General features: G+C 45.4%; 1 protein-coding gene across 1 annotated transcript in view; it reads left to right on the plus strand.

Moving 5' to 3' along the window:
- Positions 1-7,149: 7,149 nt before the first annotated feature.
- SNX30 (sorting nexin family member 30) overlaps positions 7,150-19,182 on the plus strand; it is a 48,002-nt gene continuing 35,969 nt past the window's right edge. The window contains exon 1 of the mRNA XM_084305441.1: positions 7,150-7,409. Coding sequence (XP_084161567.1) covers positions 7,248-7,409 — 162 coding nt within the window. The 5' untranslated portion in view covers positions 7,150-7,247. The remainder of the gene's footprint in view (positions 7,410-19,182) is intronic.

Genomic DNA, 19,182 nt, shown 5'->3' on the forward strand with positions numbered 1-19,182 from the left:
GCCTGGTAAAGCCAGTCTCTGTGTGTTTGTGTCTTAATGAAACCCCAACCAGCACCTGAGCAACCAGCAAATAGCTGACAATCACAGGGACTTTTCTGTTTGCTTTAGGACTATTAAAGTTGTGTTAATACTGTTGAAGGCAAACATTGCTGCCATTTGCACATGCAAGCATTATTTTCAAGTCTCTTTGCCTAAACAGCTGATTGAACTTCACTGTTTCTGATTTTTTTTTTTCCTGTTTGCTTTGTTTTAATAATTTCTCATCGCATCTGAAGAGTTGTCATGTGTGCTGTTTTTTCTGCCTTTTAACTATGCTGTCTTGGTTGATCTGCAGTTTACTTCTGCAAGAGATTTTGCATGTCATCTGTAACTGCTGAGAAGCCTTGCAAGTGAAGAGCAGCACAGAGTCCTAGCTGGTAACCCCACCTGATGCATTTCACTGAACACTTGTGCCAGAATCAAGATGTGATTTTGGAAAACTGCAATTTGAGAGGCTTAGCTGCTGGGCTCTTCCTTGACCCAGCTAACACTGGTGACAAAAATGTACTTAGTGGGCTTTGGTCCTGGGCTGGGGAGCAAGGAAAGATGGTAGAAAAAGGAAACATAGTAGGGCAAGGGAGATGAGTTGTGCACAAGGAAACAACTCAACTGTAGAAAAGTTGGGACTCGTTAATTCTGAAGTTTTGTTTAAGCATGATGAAAATGAATCGTAGTAGTAGCTTTGAGCATCTGTCTGAAAACATGGTGCTGCCTCAAGTCAAATGATTGTTTGGCTTTGAGAGGAGTTTCATATCAGTAAATTAATTTCCTCCTTGGGTTGTAGAAATAGGAATGAATGTATCCCTTGAAAGGAACAGAGTCTAATCTCTAGTACATCAGAATACTTTCATTTTCCCTGAAATTTCTCTTTCTTGTTCACCATAATCAAATAAAAGATTGTAAAATGTAGCATTTATATAGCATCTATTAGGAAGTCATTACAAAATCTCCAGCAGAGTCAAGCATGTGCATGAGATTTAACTGGCTTGGGGCAAAAGCCTGCTCTCTGAAACCTCTGCAGCGTAAGACATGAGTTGTAGCACAGAGAAGGAAGGACATTTTTTTTTTTTTTTTTTTTCAAAATATAGTCAGATTTTAATTTTGGAACATCCTCTAGAATGGTCACACTGCATATTTTTTTCATATATGCTCATGAGCAGACAGATGCTAATGTTATCCTCTCCAAGTATAGCACAGGTGGAAAAAGATAAAGGGGTCAAGGAGGTCCTTTAAATGGTAGGAAAAAAAGCCTTTCCTGCCATTGACCTGACAAACCAGACAAGCCTGACTGTCTGGTGTGGCCTCCAGCCTACCTTATTGTTTGTTGTCTGTACTGTCTGGAGTGTGCTATGCAGAAGAATCCTATCATTTAGGCTTTAAATAGAACACTTGATGAAAAGCAGGAGGGTTTTACATGTCTGGTCTGGTAAGTAAATTCAACCTGAAGATAGCCTCTTGCTAGTCATTTTAAACTCAGTTGACATTTAATGTCTCATTATCTAACAGGAAGATGAAGATGCATTAGAAAAAGAATGTTATGAAATAACTTAGGAAGTCCTTCTCAGGCTCATACTGAGCACTTATGAAGCCATCTGCCATTATAAAAACATCCTAAGTGGTATTATTGGAGTACCTGCAATCCAGATCAGAACAGCAGTAACCTACTGGTGCTGCCTATCTTTACATTTGTAAATAGATTATCCTGCAGGTCACTTTCCACGATTACTAAGGAGTTTTTCCAATCCTTCCCATGAATGGAAACACCTTGCCACTAAATTCTGTTGCAGACAAATAGTATATCTGCAGTTGTTTGTATTATCTGTCAGGTTAGGGATTGTTTTAAAGATTTTTTATTTTTTATTTTTAAGAGGATTTGAAAAAGCAATTGAGAAAGCACCCAGTTCTCAGAACCCACCACTAAACTGCTTCCACACCAATAACTGTGAGGGTATTTGGTACACAACACAACTCCACAGCACTGCGTAGTTTCTATTCAAAACTCCCATTCTTGCTTATTCTGGCCTTGGTCCCACCATCAGTAAGAATAACAGGAGATGTAACATAAACAGAACGCTCTCCATTTGTTGCCAAAGATGCTTAATAGTAATGTATCTCAGCCCTGAATGAGAAAACACTTCTAAACACCAGAAGTAATATGAGTACTTCCCAAACTAACACTGCCATAGTGGAGGTGCAAAAGTATCCCTGTACAGCCCTGCTGTACCCCTGTCACAGGGGCATGAAAAGTCAAACTTTTCGTCTTTCCCCTCTCTATTCAACCTGGTAAAATTTTGAAGAGGTGGCCTGTAGGATTTTGATTTCAGAGATATAAAGGCAGAAATATTTTCTCCAGAAAACTTAAACACGCAAAACTGGTGACCTTTGTCTTGAAATGATGAGATTCTTGATCCCTACATTTGCTGTTTGTCCTCTTGCTTGGTTAGTGTTATACACAAGCCTGTCTTGTTTTATCTTGTTTTTAAGCTGAAATGAAGTAAACATAAGAAATAGTTAAGATTTTAGTAGGAGAGCATGCAATCTTTTTTTCTGGTTAACCTGTGTTATGAGGTGGGCATTGAATTTCAGCCTCTTTTCAGTTAATCACTGATTTTGATTCCCATTTTGTATTTTGTTCTGTTGCTTTCATGTTTCATGTGCTGATTGTTTTTAACTTGGTGAATGTTTGCAAAAAGAAGACTACCAATAGGTATGTCGAGGAAAATATTACAGTCCTAAAATTACACCACTGCAGTTAGTGGTGTGGAGAAGGAACTGGAGAATGGAACGTTGCCATCTTTTTTAATCAGTCATAACTTCTTAGCAGAATTGAGACATTTGTTTATTCCAATGTTACTATTACTAGGAAAATAGATACTTTCCTTTCTCTGCTACTGGCTGTACATTCTTTTGCCTGCTGCTGGAGCCAGATGATCCACATGCTGATGCACTTAGAGGTATCTGTGTATGGAAGAAGTCAGCTCCATGGCATACCTATTTTTTTATTTATTTTTTTTCATACACAAAATATTAGGAGTTGCTTAGCTCTTCTGGTGATAATGTTCGAACCATCACTAGTCCTATTACAGCTATGAGAACTTGCTGCTGACTCTTAACTTTTCAAATGCAAGTATTAAAATGTTCTACCTTCTGTCTTTTTGGAGTTCTAGTCTTGGAATCAAGTGTTTATATAAGCTTGTCATCTTCCATGTTAAATAAATAAATAAATAAAGGTTTCTCTCATGGCTAAAGAGGAAGTTATAATGAGCTCCTGTGTGCGGTAAGAAGTCGCAGAGAAGACAGCAAAGAAAAGGTCAGTCTGTCACACACTTTACAAATAACAAGTTTAAGTTTCATGTATTTTCGTGATTTTTCATTTTTTATCTCTTCTAGTTCTGAGTATGATAGTTCGCATCTGCTACTTAAAGCATATACATCGTTGTTACACCTAGATTGCTGCCTAGGGGGATATTTACAGACTTTGTACTCGTTGAATTCAGAGGAAGGTAGGCACCTGCCTTGCAGTCTCATCTTCAGTCCTTCAGAGATTTACAGATAGATACTCTCACCTGTCTGCTTGGCTTCACAAAATGCATGCTGTTACCAGAAATGAGTTGTAGTGAAGATTCATATTGAAATGATCCAGGGATCAATACAGAAAAGACAGCTAACTGCTCAACAGTTAACTGCCTTGATTTTATGGCACACTAGGTGCTGGAATTCTGAAATTTAAACATGACTATCTCAGTGAGAATTTAGGAACATCACCGTATTAATAATCACGAGGTTTCTAGGTTTTCCTGTATACGACTCCTTCCGTTAATGTCTTCTGAACTTTTTCCAACCAGGTTACAGCTTGCTGCATTCATGGGTGCATTTTACGTACATGGATCCAGTTAGTTTTTTGGAAGCATTTCTAAGTAGTTTGTGTCAGATGAAAAGACCACGGATGACATGCTTCAGCTCCAAGCAGAAACCATGCAGGCAACACAGAGAAATGTGATCAGCAAGCAGAGAGGCATGTTGCCTGGTCATGCAGTATTCATAGGGAGCTAAACCAATAAATAAATTGCTAGAGCTTGGAACTTCATGTTTGCGTGTGGGAAAGTTGGGAGGTGACCTCACATCACTTCAGAAACTAGATATGTGACCTCCTCAGCAACAAGCATTATCTGAATCACGGAACAATTCAGGTTGGAAGGGACCTTGGGAGGTCTCTGATCCAATCTCCTGCTCAAAACACTGTCAGGCATGAAATCACATCAAATTGTTCAGGGCTTTACCCAGTCAGGTCTTGAAAATCTCCAAGGACAGAGAATGCACAGTCTCTCTTGGCAACCCTTTCCTCTGAGGTGCCCTCATGGGGTAGAAGTTCTTCCTGACATCGATCAGAATTGCCTCGTTCAGTTCATGTCCTGTGTCTCTCACCCTCCTGCTGTGCACCACTGCGAAGAGCCCAGCTCCATCTCCTCCATCCTCCCTGCCCTGCGGGGTACTGGGGGCTGCAGTTAATTGCCCCTGAAGCTGTCTCTGCTCCAGGCTGGAAGAGCCTTGTCCCCAAAGTTTCTGCTTGCAAGGCAACTGCTCTAGCCAGCAGCCACCTCAGCACCCTCCTCTGAACTCCATCTCCAGTTTCCCAGTGTCTTTCCTGTAGTAGGGGGCCTAGAATCAGACACAATATTTCTGCTGTGGCATAATGAGCGCCAAGGAGAGGTTAATAATCCCTGCCCTCCGTCTGCTGGCTACACTGCTTGCTGTTCAGGCAGCCCAGGGTACTGTAGGTCTGCTGCTCGGCTTGCTGCCCACCAGGCCAATGGGTTTAGTGAGCGGGTCTTTTGTGCACGCACACCGCCACAGCGTGCCCAGGTTGCTAAATTTTGGCAGTGTTGGTGTGAGCTTCCTTGACGGGCCTCCTTCGGAGAAGGGTTGGAGCTGGAACAAACAGCTGGGTGAGGATGCTTAAAAAGCTCTTGGGAAGTCATAAATGGGCTCAGATGAAGGAAACCGGTTCCTGAGCAGCGTGGCAGAAAGACGAACCTGCCTGCTGGCTAGTTTGTCCTGTTTCCTCTTCCTGAGCGAGAAATTAGTTGCTGTTTCTTAAGTGTAACTAACACGGCATTCTTCACAGCCTCTTTCTCACTGAGGCCTGGGACTTGTTTGGGGTTTTGAGTGTTAACAGCATTCAAACATTGCATAATATTAAGTAGCTACTTACAGCAAGGATTTTTTTTTTTTCTTTTCATTGTGCTTGCTGGGATAAGTAGCATTTCTTTGTGCAGCCCAAGTCCACAGTGCTGCACTCCCACCTACACTTGTCCTGCTCATGAGCTGACACCTGCAAAGCTCTGCTCGCCTAGCTTTAGGTGGCAGCGCTGCCCTTTTTGTTTCAGCAGGCTGCACTCCCTCCCTCGGGAGAAGTTAAACGTGGGCAAAAAATGCCCACAGCATCCGAGCTCTGCTTTGTCACATATACGAGTGCGTATTTTTATAATTTCTATTCACAGCTGTAAGGGATTAAAGCAGCCTAACAGAGATCTGTCTCTTCTTCCCCCAGTAGCATGTTATTCTATTACGTCCAGTTAGTGCTGAGCAAATTATTCACAAAGAATAATTCATCACAGATGTGCAGCTGCTTTATCTGCTTGGGGAATGTCTTAAAACAGACCATGATTTTTTTTTTTTCTCCCCTTTGCTAACTATTCAGCAGTCACAAATGCTTTATCACGTCGTTAACTGAAGATAGATCAGCAGACTGTAATCTGCAGGGATCATTTCTGCAGGACTTGATGCCATCTCTCAGCTTGTTTAATCAAAGTATAATAGAGCCTGGATTTGAGGTTGCCTGAAAAAAAAATAAAAAAAAATATATATATATATATATATTGTTTATCACACAGGATCAGAGTAAAGCTTTTCAGTGTGTCTCCCTAGTTTATTTTCAGTGTTTTTTCCTAATTTCTTTTAGTGCACTTTCCTTGGTTATTTTCAGTGTCTTTTTCTTTTTTCAGTTACTTTTACTATTTTTTTCAGTACCTTTTCCTAACTTTTTTTTTTTTTCAGTGCATTTCCCTAATTTAAGCGCCTTTTCCCAATTTCTTAATGCACTTCCTTATTTTTTTCAGTGCCTTCTATTTTTAGCACCTTTTCCATTTTTTTGGTGTCTTTTCCTCATTTCTTTTCAGTACCTTTTCCTATTATTTTAGTACACTTTCCTATTTTTTAGTGCCTTTCTCTATTTTTTAGTATATTTCCCTATTTTTTTAGTGCCTTTCCCTACTTCTTCAGTGCCTTTCCCTATTTTTAGTGCATTTTCCGATTTTTTTGTAGTGCTTTCCCTATTTCTTTAGTGCATTTTCCCATTTTTTTTTGTAGTGCCTTTCCCTGACTTTTTTTTCAGGGCCTTTTCCTATTTTTTTAGTGCCTTTCTCTATTTTTGTAGTGCATTTCCCTAACTTTTTTTTCCAGGGCCTTTTCCTATTTTTTTAGTGCATTTCCCTAACTTTTTTTTTTTTTTTCAGTGCCTTTTCCTATTTTTTTACTGCCTTTCCCTATTTTTTTACTGCCTTTTCCTATTTTTTTAGTGCCTTTCCCTAATCCTTTCTTGCAGTGCATTTTCCTTTTATTTTTTATTTTTTAGTGCATTTTCCTAAATCTTTCCAGTGCCCTTTCCCAATTCTTTTTCAGCAAATTTTTTTTCCTTTTTTTTTTTTTTAGTGCACTTCCTTAATTTTTTTTTTCTTCACTACCCTTTCCTAATTTTTTTTTTTTCCCAGTCCATTTACCTATTTTTCTTCCCCACTACCCTTCCCCATATTTTCTTCACACCCTTCCCTATCTTCTTTTTTTTTTATTTTTTTCCTCCCCCTTCTCCCCACCTCCCCCAGACCTTACAACCCCCTCCCCACACCACGGCACGCCCCTGGGGGCGCGGCGTGTCCCTTCCCCTCCCCTCCTTTCCCTTCCCATCCCTTCCCTTCCCCTCTCTCCCTCCAGCTCCGTGCCGGGGGCAGGTGGCGCGGGCGGCGGCCGCAGCCCGTGGGCGGGCGGCTCGGGGCCGCTCTCGCTCCTCCTCCTCCGCCGCCGCCTCCTCCTCCTCCGCCGCCGCCTGGCAGCGCGGTGGCGGCGGGCAGGCTCCGGCCGTGGCCCCGCAGAGCCGGGCAGAGCCAAACCGAGCCTCCCCTTGCCTCCCCCTGCCTCCCCCCCCTGCCGCGATGTCGGGCGCGGCGCCCGGCGCCCCCAAGCCGCTGCCGTCCTCCGGGCCGAAGTCGCTGCGGGAGATGCCGCATCCCCTGGCCACCTCCAGCAGCGAGGAGATGGGGCCGGCGCTCAGCCCCAGCCCCGAGCTGCTGCTGCCCCGCGGCGCCGCCGACAAGGTACGGACCCTCGGTTAGGGGGTGGGGGGGGTCGGGGGTAAAGGGACGCCGCGCCCCTCCTCGCCCCCTGCCCTGCCCCAGCACCCCCCTTGCCGAGCACCCTAGGGTGCGAGGGGAAAGGGTGAGGATGCTCAGCGAGGGTTGTCTGTGATTGTGCCTCCCGGGGCTCAGCCCCTGCCTGGTTCCGTGCAGCGGGGATGGAGGAAGGGATAGAGGGATGGGGGGAGGATGCTTGTGCACGAGTGGCCGTGCCTCGCTTTCCCCTTGCTCCTTGAGCCTTGGCGTGTGTCTGCGGTGAAGCACCTGGCCCCTGTGTGCGGGCCTCGGAGGGGATAATCCCGGGTGTGCAGGCATCCTGGTGCTGCCAGCACACCGGTGTCTCCGTGGGCAGGCTTCCTGAAAAGCCTCCAGGTAGGGTGTCCTGGGAGCAAGGGGTGCCCGGAGTTAAGTTCGGGATGAAACTTGCTGGGTGTGAGCACCTCGGGGCCAAGCGCAGCGTGCAGGAGGTGTTGCAGGGCTGACACGAGGTGCCTGCTGCCCAAGGAACACGCAGGCTTGCTGCCCTCCAGCCTGACACGCTCCCTGTCCAGGGGAATGGGCCGAGGTGGCCTCCACGTGTCCCCTTCAGCTGCCCCATACCTGTGTGTGCAGATGCTGCTGTGTGTGCACAGCGTTTGCTCTCGGCTTACCTCCCCTCTGGGAACACGCTCCTTCACCCGAGAGGCTTGCCCGGGAGTTGATGGCTCCCTAGAGGAGAGGCGAGCTCAGAGCGGGGCAGATACTGAAGGGTGCTTCTCTCTGTGTGAGGTGAGATTTGCCCCTGCGGCCCCATTGCTGCCTGACAGGGCTGCAGCAACTGGTTGGTGCTGGCAGCTGCCCTCCAGCTCTTGCTGATGCCCAGGTTTTCAGCCTCCGGCTGTGGTCAGCCTGCTTCCCCCTTGATAGGGAGGTTTCTTGCCTGGTGTTTACACCAGCAGCATAGTGAAGTCTGTTTTCTAGCAGCTTTATGCAGTGCTGTCCTGTTGTGGGTGCTCGGCGGCATGGATGTGCTGTAAGGGGGAAAGCAAAAAGGGGCTGAGGTAAGGGATTTTCAGACTTAAGAGTAGTTCCCTGGTTGACCTGGAAATGGCACTGGGGCAATGAGCCTTGCAGAATAAAGGATTTCCAGTAGGAAGCGAGCAGCATTCTTTTTTTTTTTTTTCTTTTTTCTTTTCTTTCCTTTTTTTTTTTTTTTCCGTCTAGCTGAATTAGCAGAAAAAGCCAAGCGTCTGATCCTTCTGGTGGAAGCAGTCCAGCAGCTCTGCTGTGTGAAGGCTATCCCTTCCTCAACTTCACACCTGCAGCACTGGCCAGAAACAAACGGGTTGACTTCTTTCTCGCTTCGTGAAAAACTTCAGTGAGCAAACAGGTGTTCCTAAACTTAATAGCACACTTCAGCTGTCAGAGTAGTCTGGAGAGTGAGTGTGATAACTGGAGGTAAACAGAGCCTTTTAGGTGGTTAGTATCTCTCCTCATCTTGATCTCTGGTGGTGGGTGACTGGTCCCTGGAGAGGCTCGCTCTCTCATCTGCTCGCAGCGTGCAGATAGCTCCAGTCGATGGGTAACAGAGGGAGGTTCGTATTCACGTCTGACGCAGGTTGAAAGCTCTGCATCTGTTGTTTATTGATCCAGGAACAGGAGCTGTGCTCGTCTGTTCTCCTGGCCTTTCCACGGGTCTGTTTTGGAGGGTCTGGTGGAGACGGGCACCACTGCAGGAGAAGTTTGGGCCGAAGCCTCTCGCGTCAAGGTGTCTCAGAGTCAGTAACCCTCTGTAAGAAATGCGGCCCTTTAGCAGGACCGTCTAGCAGGGGTGTCATCTAGCAGAGGGACAGCACAGTTGCTGACCCATCACCACGAACTGACTGCAGGTTCTTGTTATCTGCTCTGAGCAACCACTTCCTAAACGCTGCTGCAAGGTAAATGCACCTCCTGCCCTGAGACTGGGATACTCTTGGAGGGGAAAGTGCAGGAGCAGGGGAGTTTCTCTGTCCTTAAAGCAGCGCTTCAGTTTCCACTGCCACAGCTGCGCGGGCTGAAGTGGTTGAACCTCTGCCATCGCTGCTTTGTGTTCTTTAAAGCACAGTTTTCTAGCCTTTTTGGAGCAGCTGAGTAAGGACGCTACCTTATCCTGAGTCAGAGGAACCAGGAGGACAGGAATATTGCCTGCATGTGTCTTGCTGTTTTTTTTGTGTGTGTTTTTTTTTTTTTTTAATTATTATTATTCAAACTTCACAATAATCTAGTAGCTTAGCCCCTGCCTGACTTTGAAGTCTGACAAACCTTTGGTTTCTGTTTAAGATCAGTGGCAAATGGTATTAGAGCAGTGAGTGGATCGTGGGAAAGGGAAGGGAAACAGTCTGCTATTTTCTGTGGCTTCTCTGGCTCAGAGGCCCTCTGAGTGGCAATAGATGATTTCTCAAGTACTTTGGGTCTTATCAAGGGGGCTACAGAATATTCATTGTCTGAAATAACGTCTTCATCCTGATGTGTAGGAGACAGCTGTTTTAACAGCCAGGAAACCTTTATTTCTGAGCAGCATCGAACCTCTTAAATGAAGTGGACATATCTGGCTACATGCTTAGGATTCACAGTGGTTCTGCGACAAACAAAACATGTGAATTGTAAGCTCTTATCTCCAAAGCATTTCTGCACTGCCCTGATCTTTCTAGCCGTTGCATTCTGCTCCCCTCAACTCTAATTGCACAAAACACTGGTTGCCCTGATGTCTGACCACCTGTCCTGGTTTCAGTTAGCACAGAATTAACCACCACGAGCTTTTTCAGGCTTATTTACCCTTTTACCCTTGGTAGCCTCCATCTGAAGCTGAGCCTGAGCAGCGCTGACCCCCTGGCATCAGCTGAGAGGGAAACATGCAGCAGGAAGAAATCCCTCAGGGTATGTGGCAGTGTCCAGAGCAGAAATACAGCAAAGAGCTCAGTTTTGCAGCTCTTACAGAGCTTTTGGAAGGCATGCATGTGAGCTAATTGAGGTCTGCTTTTCGGAGCAGATCTTCTGCAGAAGGTGGTAAGACCAATGGGGAAGTGTCAGTGTGAATTTTTTTTTTTTTTTTTTTTCCTGGAGGGGGGAGGAAAAAAAGGAAGTTTGGTTGGTTGTGCCTGCATCGCTCTGGTTCACAAGTCTGTCTCTTTTGATGCTGAATTTGCCCTATCCTCTGACACTGAGGATAAAAGGCATTATTAAGAGCTTGCTGGGTTTGGAGCAGAGGTGAGATGTACGTGGTGTGCTGCTGTCCGATTGTACCCAAATGGTTGTAGAAGCATGGTAAGACTTGGGTTGCAGCCCCACGGAGGTTTTGCAGATGTAACAGCCTGTTGCTAAACGTTGGAAGCACCAGGCTGTGCAGAAATAGAAGTAGTGTCCTGTATGGCTTACTTCTGCTATCCTCTAGCTGTCGTCTTTGTAGTCCTTCTAGCGTTGTGTCATAGAAGCAGCTTCCTAGCAGGGTGGTGTTGGCTATGCTTCCTGTGGTCTGCACCCAGACTGGCAGCTGTTGCACAGGGTGCTAACTCCCAGTGCTGGGTTCCTGCCTGCCACTCCTAAAGCCCTCACGTCCCGCCTGTGCTGGTGTCACAGTTTGTGTGGATCTCTCCAGTGTGTGAGATAACACGCTCTGTACGTTGGACTTGGTTTTATGAGCTCATTAGGAGGGAAGACAAACAATAGCTCGGTCCTCTTCATACACACTAGTCTAACATGAATTCACTAATTTGTCACTTAATTTATGAGGTTTCTCACTTATAAGTCCTCTGACTTGTGACTTTTAACTTCCATGCCTGTAAGCAAAATAGTTTCCTAGATGTGAGCACTTATCCTCCCTCCTCTGCCACGGCTCAGGCGTCCCCTGTATCACACCAGGAAGCATGAAAACCTCGGAGGTCCAGGCTCTGTTGGATCCACTTCAGAAATGTTTTGGGTGAGTTGGCACATAAATAACTCACAGTTTAAAGGTATGGTCTGTACCATTTCCATGGGTTAGTGGATTCTGAGGAGACCACTGACAATCAATGTGCAAGAATTATGACTGCAGGAGGCAGTGAGCTGCAGGTAATGGCCACGCAGTGACCTTTATCTCTTCCTGCCCCTCCTGCCTTGCTTACCTGTTGCTCTTGCTTTGATCTAGTGGTGCTGCTCCCAGTGTATATCGGGACTTAGTGTGAGCTGTGTGCTAGCTAACAGCTGAGCAGGAGCTGAGTGAACAGCCACACCTAGAGATCAGACAGGCTTGTCCTCTTTCGGACATTTCTGACCACCTGATACTGTCCTTTGTGGCCAGCCGCCTGTAAGCTGTTTTGCTTTTCTTCTTGGAAGATGTGCCTGACTTCTAGTTGGTTATATTAAAGAGTAGACAGCTGAGCTGCGCTTCAAGGCTATTTTACAGGTAGCACGCATCAAGCAGAGTGAATGTGAATTACCAGGCTTGCAATGCACAGCTTGAAATTTGCTAATGCGTGGAGGTGGCCATTCGAACTCCAGCTGGGAACTTCGCTGTACTCACTGAAAGCTTGCTTTCACGTGATCCTGTGCTCATCTGATTCGCTCTGGTGAACCCAGAGGCCTGTGTTAGTGCCTGATGGAGTGAGTATAAATACTTGGTGTGGCTGCTGGAGTGCTTTTTACTTAGCACTCATATTCTGGAGGGGCGCCTGGCGGTTCCCTAACAGAAATATGCTGAGAGTCTTGAGCTCTACTGCCAGCCTCCTTGGTTGCAAGTTTAATTACTGATCTTAACTTCACCCACCCACAAATTAAACCATTTTGCAGTATAATCTGAAAGCTTAAAATAAATCTGCTTGGGCTTCTACAAACCTCTTCCTTCTCTGACTAAATGAGAACTCTTAGATGAGCACTACATTTTGTTCTTGGATTAGGCTGGAGGTAAATTCTCAGTCTTTGGAGAGACTGAGAATTACAGAAAGTTGGGAACTGAAGTGGGTGAACTCATGAAGCAATGTCAGCGTGGACGAACCAAACTTGCTTCCATTTGTACAGGAACATGAGACTTGACAATCACACAGTAGCCGTGGTTGGATGGCACCTTTGGAGATCTTATAGTCCACCCCCCTGCTCAGAGCTGGGCTAGTTACAGCAGGCTGCCTAGGACTCTGAAGTTGGTATCTGAATATCTTTTTTGAATATCTCTAGAGATAGGGACTCCAACCTCTCTGGGATTATTTTTTTTTACTGTAAGGGTGGCTGTCTCTTGGAATGCTTTTTTTTTCTCCTGTTGAAATACAGCAGATTTCATTTAAATGTGTGCCCGCTGCTTCTTGGTCTGTTGAGAGGACTCCGTCGCCAACTTCTGAATGCCCTCCTGTAGGTATTTATCCCCTGAGCATTCACTTCTCCAGGTGCACGGTCCCAGCTCTTTCTTCCTCTCCTCTTACAACATGCTCCAACTCCTGATCTGTCATCTTGTCCCGTTGCTGGACTTGTTCTGCTGTGCCCATGCCTCTTGTACTGGGGAGCCCAGAAGAGGATAACACCCTCTATTTACCACTGATGAGACACTGGGGGAAGGATCGCTTCCCTTCACCTGCTGGCAGCTGCCTGCCTGAAGCAGCCCAGCAGGCTGTTGGCTTGCTTTGCCATGAGGTATATTGTTGGCTTACAGTTAACTTTTCCACCAGGATTTGGTGTGTGTGTATGTGTGTGTGGTGGTGGCTGTTGCGTTATTCTTCTGCCATGCTGCTTTTTTAAGCCAGACAGACCCCAGCATGTACTGCTACATAGGGTTACTCCTGCCAGGTGCAGGACTTTGCACTTCCTCTTGCTGAATTCTTGTTGAATTTCACGATCTTCCTGCCAGCCCGCTTCTCCAGCCTGTTGAAGTCCCTCTGAACTGCCATACAACCATTTGGCTGGCCAGGTGTTCCACCCAGTTCTGTATCACCAGCAAACTCGCCGAGGGTGTGCCCATTCCCATCATGTAGGTCATTAATGGGCATGTTTAACAGGAGCCCTGTTACTGGCTCCAGACATACTCAGCTGCTGACTGCCCTCCAGCTGGAGCTTGAGGGATCACAGCAATTCGAGCTCAGCAGTTCAGCCCGTTGAGTCCACTTCACTGTACGTGTGCTTAGCTTGTGCCTCATCAGCTTTTCTGCGAGGATGTTATGGGAGGCGGTGGTGAAAGCCCTCTTCAAGTTGAGATAAACAACATCAGTGCTGTCCACTTAACCAGCAAGCCAGTCACATCCTTGCAGATAGTATTAGGTTAGTTAAACATGACTAGACTTGAATAAATCCATGCTGACTTCTCGTCACTGTGTCCTTTACGTGTTTCGAAATGGTTTCCAATCTAATTTGCTTGATTAACTTCCCTGGGTTTGAGGTGAGGCTGATGGGCCTGTAAATCCCTCAGTAAACCTTGGTGGAGGGATGAGTGACATTGGTTGCTGCTGATGTCCCCCACACTTCCCATCTTCAGGAACCTCCCCTCATCATCATCATAAAGACAAGATAATCAAAACTGACATTAGTGACATCGCCTGGCTCCACCAGTGCTTGTGGGGCCATTCCACCGTGTCCAATGGGTTTGTATCTGTCCAGTTTGCTGAAATGTTACCTAACCTGGTGGTTCTCAACTGTTGTTAAGTTTTCCTTTTTCCAGGCTTTCTGACTGGCCCTGGAGGCCTTACATTCTTGAAAGTCTTTACAGTAAAGGCTGAGGTGAAGAAGGCACTGAGGGCCTTGGCCTTTTCTGTGTCCTCTGTCATCAGGTTCTCTGCCCTATTCGATATCAGGACTGCATTTTCCTTATTCTTTGTTTTGCTGCTGATTATATCCACAGAAGCCTTTTATTGTTCTCATCCTCTGCCAGATTCAGCTCCATCCCTCTAATCCCATCCCTGCATGCTCGTACAGTGTCTCTATTCCTTCTGGGTCATCAGTCCCTGCTGCTGCCTCTTTTGTGCTGGCTTTTTATATTAGAATTTAGTCAAGAGCTCCTTGTTTTTGTATATGCAGACCTTCAGCCACCTTTGCTGGATTTTCTGCTTACTGGGATGGACCAGTTTTGAGGCTGGAGAGGTGCTCTATAAAAATCAGCTGGCTCTCATGGATGCCTTGTCTCTTCCACATCGTATTCATTCTTCCTAGCAGATCCATGATGAAGCCAAAGTCTCCTCCCTGTAAGTCTGAGGTTGTGATCCTGCTCTTTCCTTTGTTTCCACATCTCAGAGGCCTTAACTCCAACAGGTCATGTCTACTGTAGTTGAGGCAGCCATCTACTTTCATGTGCTTCATTCAGATCTTCATTTTTTTTGTTAAGAATAACTGTACTAAAGTTCAGTGAAGCATCTCCCCTTGACAGCTTATTAATCTCCTGCATGTCAGGAAGTTCTCATTGATGCACTACAGAAACCCATTTAGACTGGTGTCACTTCTGCTGTGTTGTCCCTCCGGTGTGTATCAGCACGGTTCAAGTCACCCATGAGGGCTAGGACCTCTGAATGTGAGGCTTCTACCAGTAAATTCCTGCAGGTCGGGAGGACAGAGGGAGGACTGCCAGTTTGGTTGAAGAGCCTTTCTCTTAATAGTGTTGGTTCCTATAGTTGCTGTGGGTCACAAATAACAGTGATTGAGAATTCACTTCAGCATGAAGCTCTTCTCCTGACTTTTGGGAAATTCTGTGGCCTTCTTCCCAAGTGAATGGAGAGGTTATGCTACATAATGGATGTAAACGTCCTGAACCACATTTTTTAAGCCGTGGAGCTTTTAGATACAAGCACTTATCTGCCACATGCTTGTCTTGTTCCTACAACTTGAGTTTTGTATGGCTGTTTGAAGGAACTGCTGTCTCTTCTGTTGCCTGGTGTGTGTGCATGCGTGTCTGGCAGGTCATTTCTAGGCAGTAAAAGAACTGACTCAAACCTGGCATGGCTTCCAACTTGCTATCAGTGCTCTACCAATAGTCAAGCTGCTGGAGGAATCTAGTATCCTGTTGGTCTTAATGGTGGTGATTAGACCTGCTTTCTTTAGCTGTTTTGGAGGTGTCCCATGGCAGGGGGTTGGAACTGGGTGGTCTTTAAGGTCCCTTGCAACCCAAACCATTCTGTGATCTTACTGAAAGGACAGAGTTCTTGTCTCCTTACCGTAGCCAGCCTGGGGTGTAATGGTGTGGAAGCACATTCATCAAAGCATGGCATAGTTGCTTTCAGTTGCCTTCATTATAGAAGTACGAATTTATTGGTAAGGGTGCTTTAGTGATACCTTACCGTATAGGTGCTCTAGAATTATAGTGAAGCTCTATGTGGTGGTCTCTTTGTGATCTGTATCTTCTCAGTACAGCCAATTTCTGTGGAATTTGCAATTCCCTTCTTTTCTGACCAAGGCAAAGGGATGGCTAACACGTGGACAAACACTTGCATTAAAGTAGCCGTCTTAGTAATGTTACTTTTTAAAACTTGCCATCTGGTAAAAATGAGCATGGCTTCTACTGTACAACTGAATTACTACTTTGTGGGTCTTATTTTAACTTAATGGAGGGAGGGAGGGATATACTTTGAGGTTTAATTCAGTGTTGCACAGCTTTCATGGTCTTTTCAAAATGATTGCTTTAATGGTGGTTTAATGAGACAGCACTGAAAACATATTAAAAATGTACATACAGGAACTCAATTCTTAGCTTCAGCTGGATTTTAGAAGGGTGAGTCTTGGCAATGACTTTTTGTAAGCCATTGTGGAAAAAGTTATGCTTGGTGGTCGGAAAGAATCTTTTGGGCTGCTTCTGCTGGAACTTCTCGGGCCTAGCAGAGCTGCTGGATGCTCTCTGAGCTCCCGGGTGGGGAGAAGGGGAGAGTCTAGGACATAGGATAAGCAGATTAAAAGGCTCTTTTTGTCTGCTATTTGTGCACATCCTTCTCTATAGGTTCCTTAGGGGGTTGTGATAAATGTCAGGCAGCATTGTCCCTGTAACTAATGATCAGAGGGGTAGAGGGTAGAGCCCAAGGCCTTCCTGTTGACGTACTGATCTGGGAGACATCAGCTCCAGGATTAATCTGCAGGCTGTTGTCCTGGTGTCTTCTAGCATCGTGGGCTACTTCTGTGGTATCTCAAATAGATCATCTGGCTGTCACACTAGCCGCTCTCTTCCTTATCTGAGATGGGAAGCTGGTCTCTGTAAAATAGGTCAGGAGTTGAGACAGGAGCTCTTAAAGTGCAAGGAGATGCAGCTCAGTGTTGCTACGTGAAAATCTGTTCATGATCTCAAGGACAGTTTAGATGTTGCAACTTGCGGTTATCAGTTACCACGATTTCAGTATGCAGAAGGCGAAGCACCAATTAAAAATGGTATTTGTTCATGTGTATTTCTGAATTAACTTCACTGACACTCGTTCTCTGCAGACCATGAGCAAGATCTTAAATGCTGAGCTGTCCTGACTCCTTAAGCTGTGGCTGCCTGAGCCTGCTGTGCAGTGCAGCTGAGGCTCCAAGCTGTTGTGGCTGGGGAAAATCACTCCCATCACTAGGCTGAAAGGGGACAGAAAGCTGTCTCTGCATTCCACCCCCAATGAAAAAAACAAACAAAACAAAAAACACCACCACCGCCACAACAAAACAAACAAACAAAAAAAAAAAACAACACCAAAACCAACCAACCAAAACCCTGTACTTTGCAGTTTGTGGCAGGTACGGCCTTGAGGTAAGAAACCTCACAGTAAATTCTTGAAAAACAAATGCATCTCTTTCTCTTACAGTGACTAAGGGCAAGGGAACTCACGGCAGCTAGCTACTAGCAGCACTGCAATGACAAGCTGGGGGTGGAAAACATGCAGTGAGTTGCAGCTGTTTAATGAGTTAGAATTCCCAGTGCTGGACCAGCCTACAGAACAATCTGACAGATTAATTTCTGGAATGCGTTTTATGGGAAAATAAAACTAGGGGGGTAGGAGGAGGTGTTGTCTTCTGTTGTAGGTAAACTTTGAATGCCCAATCTGTTGATTCTTAGCCAAATATTTCACAGAAATCATAAAGTGTCTGAATACTTGGACTTGCTGGGGACTTGAATTTGTGGGTCTAGTTGAAATTGTTCTGAAAATAAAGGCAATAATCCAACGTACATACAACAGGCACTGAAAGACTTCAGCCAACACCTCTGCTTAGAATGGTCATCAAAGCATAAATTGTTCTTGAGAACATCGCTGCCTTGTGACCATATCCAGAGCTTCTGCACTGTTTCTTCAATGCTGCCATAAGCAGTGGGTGAGAAGCTGCTTTGGAAGGGAGAAAAAATCCTAAAGACAGACTTCTGCTTGACTCAGGTTTGTGTTTTTATGGGTCTTAAGTTGAAGAGAACTACACTAGTGTATGGGAGCAAAGGCATCAGAAACTTATGTTCTCCAGGAAAAAAAAAAAAAAAAAAAAAACAACAAAAAAAAAAACAAAGTGTAAACAGCATCTGGCTTTACTTGCTTCTAAATGGTGCCCTAAAATAGAGGAGTGTGGACCTTCCTGTGAGGAATAGAACCAGTGTCACCGTCTAGGAAAGGAATGGTGGCAGTGGTTCGTAGTATTGTGAATGATCAGATGGCTTATGGGCCTGGCTCTTTGTTCTTCTGTGCTCTAACCTCAAGCTGACCTTAAGCCTGAAAAAACAAGCTCTGCTAAACCACCCTAACACTGCGTGTCCGATGAACGCTAGTAGCCTTTCAAATCCAAAATACTGACATGTGACAAAGCTTCTCCCTGTCACATTTACCAACGAAGCTGTTACTACACTGCCTCAAAGCTGTGTCCTCCCAGGGAATTGCTGCCTTACCCTGCTTTAAAGGAACTGGCTGTATCCTTCTGAACGGCATCCTAGGATCAAAAAAAATACCTTAAAGTCTGTCTGCGTAGTTGGTCTCGCTTCTTCAGTAACTTTGAATGATAGGATGTGTTTCCTGAAAAGAATATGCTGCAGTGCAGGTCTTGCTCAAGGGCAGAGAAGCCTCCTCCCCCTTGGTGCTGCATATGGTGTTAGCAACAGCTATTTTCTACAACTACAAGCTCAACAGTGAAAGCACTGACACATTTAGGAGTGGTAAATTACTACTATAGACAATACTCAAACCCATGCTTATCTGGGTAGAATTGGCACCTTTGCTGTAGCTTTTTAGATGCTAGTATAAGGCCAGCTGGAAGTGAAAGTCGTGGTGGCTGCCAATACAAAGCTGTGTTTTGGACTGTCACCAAGAAAATCCCTGGAAAGATTTTAATCAATACCACTTATTGCCAGTGATCAGCTGGGGCTCTTCAGGATTTGTATGCTGACTTTCATTTCGCTGACCACGGTGCTCCTGGATCAGTATGCTGCACGTGAAGCTGTGTGCGCTAGCTGTCTGTCTGTGCCACATGGCTGTCACAAGCCTAGGCCATATATATCAAAGGTGTTTCTGTAGACAAATTAGACTGTAAATCACATAACTTGTTTCTTACCTGTCTCTCTCCAGATTGGTTGCTTCTCATAGTGTGAGGAAATACTGCACGGGTGATTTTCCTTGCTTGCCTTCCTTGAAATGGAGAGTGAAGCAATTTAATTTTTTTTTTTTTTCTTCTAGCAGATAAACACTTTGTTTATTTCCCCCTTATGGAGCAAATGCAGTTTTGCTGGAAAATGTCTTGTTTATGTGATAGAGGACTATCTGTTACACTGTACCTGCATGAACTAACTGAGAGCTCCCCCAAGAACACACTCCTCCAGCTCTTCCAGAGCTTGAGACGAGAACATGGG

Source organism: Netta rufina (assembly GCF_964035555.1).
Source record: "Netta rufina genome assembly, chromosome: Z".
NCBI lineage: Eukaryota > Metazoa > Chordata > Aves > Anseriformes > Anatidae > Netta > Netta rufina.